Source organism: Dasypus novemcinctus, chromosome 10, assembly GCF_030445035.2.
Source record: "Dasypus novemcinctus isolate mDasNov1 chromosome 10, mDasNov1.1.hap2, whole genome shotgun sequence".
In the NCBI taxonomy this organism is placed as follows: Eukaryota; Metazoa; Chordata; class Mammalia; order Cingulata; family Dasypodidae; genus Dasypus; species Dasypus novemcinctus.
The window spans coordinates 27,595,817-27,601,424 of NC_080682.1; the positions used below are offsets into that span (position 1 = coordinate 27,595,817).

At 32.5% G+C, this 5,608-nt stretch overlaps 1 protein-coding gene across 1 annotated transcript; it reads right to left on the reverse strand.

Annotated features, from left to right (window-relative positions):
- Positions 1–270: 270 nt before the first annotated feature.
- On the reverse strand, positions 271–1,218 carry LOC105747491 (olfactory receptor 8H1-like). Its single transcript, XM_012530577.1, has one exon. The coding sequence runs from the start codon at positions 1,216–1,218 to the stop codon at positions 271–273; it is 948 nt and encodes a 315-aa protein (XP_012386031.1).
- Between the last annotated feature and the right edge of the window lie 4,390 nt (positions 1,219–5,608).

The window sequence follows — 5,608 nt, forward strand, 5'->3', positions numbered from 1 at the left end:
AATAACACCACTTTTTTTTTTCTTGCACATTAGTTGCCATTAAAATCACATACACTTAAACCACAGGATTAACACATATTTCATGGCATCCAATTACTATATTGATTTCTGAAAACATGTTTTTTGAAATGGTAAAATAATGCATGGTCTAATAGAGCATGGTCCAACAAAAATCCAAACTCCTTAAAGGATAGTACGGTTTTAGAGTGAGACCAAAAATACCCTAGAAGGAAAGCAAAGGAAAATGTACTTAAATATTCAGCATCACTGTCATTTCAATTGTCTGGAGCTCTCTCTCTTCTGCATGACTCTGATGAAAGCATTTTTCACCTCTTTGTTCCTAAGACTGTAAATGAGTGGATTCAGCATGGGGATTACCATAGTATAAAAGACAGAGGCTACTTGATCCTTTCCCAAGGAGTAGGACTTCCTTGGTTTTAAATAAATAAAAATTGTACTGCCATAATAGATGGTGACTCCCAGGAGGTGGGAGGCACAAGTAGAGAAGGCTTTGCGCTTTGCTGAAGTGGAATTAATTTTCAGGATAGTAGACAGAATGGACACATAAGACACAAGTATTGTGATAAGAGACACCGATACATTTAAACTACCAAGAATGAATAACATGATTTCAGTATGGTGAGTGTCAGTGCAGGACAGGGCTAAAATTGGGATTGTTTCACAGAAAAAGTGATAGATTACATTGGAGTTGCAAAAGTGCAAACTATTCATAAAAAGAAGGTTGAGTAATGATTCAGTGAAACCAATCATGTAGGACCCAGTGATGAGACTGCAGCAGAGTCTCCTGGACATAACAACTGGGTAGTGAAGAGGATTGCAGATGGCTACATAGCGGTCATAGGCCATTGAAGAGAGAAAGAAAAATTCAGTGACAGCCAAGAAGAAATAAAAAGACATCTGGGTGAAGCAGCCAGTATATGAAATATATTTGTTTGAAGTCAATAATTTCTCTAAGGTTTTAGGTGTGATGACTGATGAGTAACTGAGGTCAAGGAATGAGAGGTGACTAAGAAAAAAATACATGGGGGTGTGAAGCTGGAGATCCAGGTGAATTAACAATACCATACCTGCATTTCCCAGCAGGGTAATAAGGTATATCAGGAGAAATAACATAAAGAGGACCAACTGGATCACTTCAGAGTCTGTCAATCCCATCAGGATGAAATCAGGCACATTTGTGTTATTCCTACTTCCCATTGTGTCCAATCATTGTCAACTGTTGAGAAATGCAATGTGATATTTAGCATGAATGACTTCAAAACTGTTTCTGCTTATGCAAATGATTTTGGCATTTTTTTTAAGTAGACAGCCTAGTGATTTAAAAAATGGATAACAAAAATGTAGTTTGCAAAATATGACTAAAAAAATTCTTAGTTTGCCTGCCAATTGTAACTTAGGTTAAAAAAATTAACATTTGTTTATTATGTAATAGATATATATATACACATATGCATATGTTGTATAATTGGAATAACACGACACTATTAGAAATACTTCCTTTCATTAGGGCATTTATACAGATGAAAATATTATACTGTAGTTATTACAATTATACATATTTTTATAGGAAAAAAAGCACATAGAAAATTAAGTAATTTACCCAGAGTCACATTCGTTAAGTATTGTTTGCTCTATGAGTTCAAAGATAATGTTCATAATATTCTATTGATACTTATATTTAATTTCAACAAATAAAAATTTGCTTGTTATGTATTAAAAATTATAGAGTATTATTAATCATCTGCTGTTTTTTTCCATCCTATATTATTTAGTTCAAATGACAGATCAAAAATTAAGACCTTGTATCTATTAACACTATAAAATACATATTGCTATTAATTTTAGGCTATGTTTTACACAGATTAATCAAATTTCCTCCAAAAATTATATTTTCAATATATGTACATTTCTTGGTGACGGTGAATCTGTAAGTTCCAAAATTTCCATATCTATACAAATTCTGGCATTACTTAGTTAAGGCCTGCATGATATGTACATGTATGTGTATATCCTTCTAATAATATACCATTTTCCCATTTTTCTTGAACTAAACTAAAACTCTCTCACTTTGTGATTAATACTTACCCATGAGTCAAAGTTGTTGAAAACCTTCTTCCAGCATTATCTGTATAGAAATTTAACAGCCTCAAGTTTTTCTCACAAATAAAATATGTAGAGCGCTTAAGGAGCCTGGAATTTATGTTATGTAATATTTGTTTTGTTTGGGATAACTAACTTTTAATTATTTTTGCATGGGTTACTTGAGGGAAAATAAATCAACCAAAATATTTTTGTTCAGGTCCTAGGCAAATAGAAAGTTCACTTGGAAAGTATGTATACCAGGGAGCTACTGTGAACATAAGCATAGCAGAGCATCCCTTGTCTTTCACCTTGATAATGCCATGACACTTCTTATTTTGAGGATTGCTGATAATGAAACATTTGGTCATCTCTGGGACCAATTTCCAAGACAGATTACTTGACATGATGCCAATAATAGAAGTTAAAGAACTAATGTATGTAACTGTAACTACTATGAAAATACTCAACAAATATCCAAACATTTTTATGTACCCTAAATACATGCCCTAGAGAACTCCCATCTTCAAAAAAATACAATTAAAAAAAAAACATGATGGGTGTGGGGAGGTGGACAGTGGGGTATATGGGAGCCTCTTATGTTTTTTAATGTAACGTTTTGTGTGATCTCTTTACTTTAAAAATGATCATTCAAAAATTAAATTAAATTTTAAAAAAACACTAATATTAGTAAGTCAGGTTTATAACAGAAAATTACCTTCCTCTTTGAAGCCACATAATGTTGAGCAGTATTTTTGGTACTATTTTGTGATGCTCTAATTTATGACTGATTAGAAGAGGAGGCATTTCTACAGAAAAGATAAATTAATCTGTAGCTGACAGGTCAGATTGTTAACCATGAGGCATGTGCTAGCACATTATTCACAATGAAACAATTCTGGATTTGAATGTGACACTATCATATGACTGAATATTGTTTATTATCCAAAACTTACTATATGAGAAAATTCATAGACAAAAATTAAAACCACTCATAAATTTTGCTGTTTTTTAGAAATTTCTTCCATGTATTTTCTTTTGTGCATATAAAGCTTATTTATGCTTAATAATAAGTGTTTATATAATTTTATCTCACTGAATTTTCAGTAGTATCCTGCTTTTATTATTGAAAATAGCCATTTGCAAAACCCACAACTTCGTGCATTTTACATTGCCTAGTGCAGCATCACAAACTTTTTCTAGGAATGTGCAGCAATTGGAAAATGGGGAGTTTTGAGACATCAAAGAAATCAAATAATTTATCAACACAGCATATGTATTGTATTAAACAACAACAATATTTGTTCAACTTATTTTATCATTCAGTATATTGGCTTTTACTATATTGAATGAAATTTGAGAGGAAAGAGGCGAAAATCATTGTTGAAATGAATAAAGCTTTTATAAATATATTAATGGCCAATATCTTATTTTCTCTATATACAACAAGATAAAATCCATTCTTGTAAATCTTTCATTAATTAATGACAATGAGGTCAATTTTCATGTAGGATTAGGAGCAGTTGGTACAAGAGAATCTGTTCATATTGCAGAATTTCAGGAGAGAATACCATGGTATGAATCAAAGAATGGCAAAATAATACATGTTTGATGACTGTCTGAATGTATAATTTTTCAATTCACCAAAAATTCAATTTCACAGAGAAAATATTTGGAGAATAAAAGGCCATCACCAATTTATTTGACCATAGATATCCTTGGGTTTAAGATGTTCTATGTACATCCATCCCAATAGGGTCTGCTCATTCCTTGAAATTCACCATGAGGGAGTTTTTCTTCCCAGCATTTTAATCAATTTTTATAGCCATTAAATGTACTTTCAAATAAAATTAGAATTAGTCAAAGAAGGAATATTTACAAAATTTTATATGACTAATCTTTTTTGTTGAATCTTTATTGATGGGACTCCAGTACATAACTAGTAATAGTCAAATTATTTTGATAGAAGACCAGAAGAAAGATTCAAACAGGACAAATAACTTATTTGCCCTACATTTCAATAAAATTAGAACTTTATCCCTGATAATTATCAATGTCATTATTTGTTAATAATTCCTACCTTTAAATCCCTCATTTTTTATGTTATTTAAACCTCTGTTAAGGAATTTCATAATTTTTTGGTAAATTGGCTCTATTGATCATTTATAGTCTCAATTATTCCTCTGTAATACAAAGTTCTGCTTTTGTAAATAGTATTACATTGCACAATTGTATTCTGATGATTGTATTTACAGGTATACATTTATACATTGTTTATTCATCTATTATTTATAAACATTGCAAAGTTGGGTCTTATATTTTAATAGTTAATTACAAGACCTTTAATTGGAGGCTTAGTGCACTTATATTTAAAGTTATTATTTATTTGCTATTTTCATTTAATATACACTTTTATAATTCTGATTCTTTTCTTTTGGGTTCTTTTTTGTGTAATATAATATTCAATAATAGCTTTTATCCCTCTTTTGGATTTTTTTAGCAATACTTCATTGCATTATATTGTTAATGTTTTTCTAGGGATAAAATTAGCATCCTTATTATTTTATTGCTCTTAAGATTATCACGATTGTTTCTAGGGAACTAAAATGGCAGCATAAGACAATCCAGGGACTGTTCACCCAGAGAATCTTTGAAAAACTACAATAAAAAGCCAAACTATTTTCCTCAAATCTCCCCAGAAAAGTTAAATGATTGTAGTTAACAGGGTGACCTGAATCAAGAAAATGCAACCTAATACTGGTAGCAGGAGCTCACCTCTATCCCAACCCCTTCCTGACACAGTGTGGAGTGAACCTGACTCTTACTGTGACTCTCTTTTGGAGGAAGCAGAGTAACCCCTTTGGGCATACTGGATTGCATGTGTGTGGTTTCCAATTTATCCAGTGGCAGTGTAAAGCTTTACCCAGGAGTCTCATCTTCCTCTTGCTCTTTCCAGAACTTGCCCTGCAGCCAGAATAAGGTTGCAATCAGTTAAAGCAGTGTCAGAAACAATCAGTTCAAAACTGACTGGGGCAAAGGATTCCTGGTTTTGAAACTTACAATAAAGCATCCTGAAAGATGGAAATAATATTTCATAGGGTTAAGGGAGAGATTCCAATTCCAGTAAATGGGCAGGGGGGTGGGATTTCTAAGGCCAAGAATTAAGCTTAGGAGAATACTCAAGCTCAGTAAAAGAGAGCATCCCAGGATTTTGATTGAGGCTGATCTTCTTGACGATGTTGTAGGGGTGGCTACAAGGTTCTTGGCCAAATTATGGAAAATAATTCAAAGACATACCACAGTTAAGCAAAGCAATTAAAGAGTTTAATGTGAATCAAAAGAAATTGAGAGCACACACTCAAGACAGTGTGTGAGCATGCTTATGGGAGAAACACACTGGGGCAGGGGCTGCAGCTTTAAGTTTGACCTTCCTCCCCTTCCATCTTCCATGTCAAATAAGCTTTGTAAGTGGCAACATTCTCGTTGGTTCTGAGTATGCAAAAGAAAG

What these genes read in the sequence shown, in the direction of transcription:
- LOC105747491 (XM_012530577.1), bottom strand. Translation starts at nt 1,218, where the DNA reads ATGGGAAGTAGGAATAACACAAATGTGCCTGATTTCATCCTGATGGGA.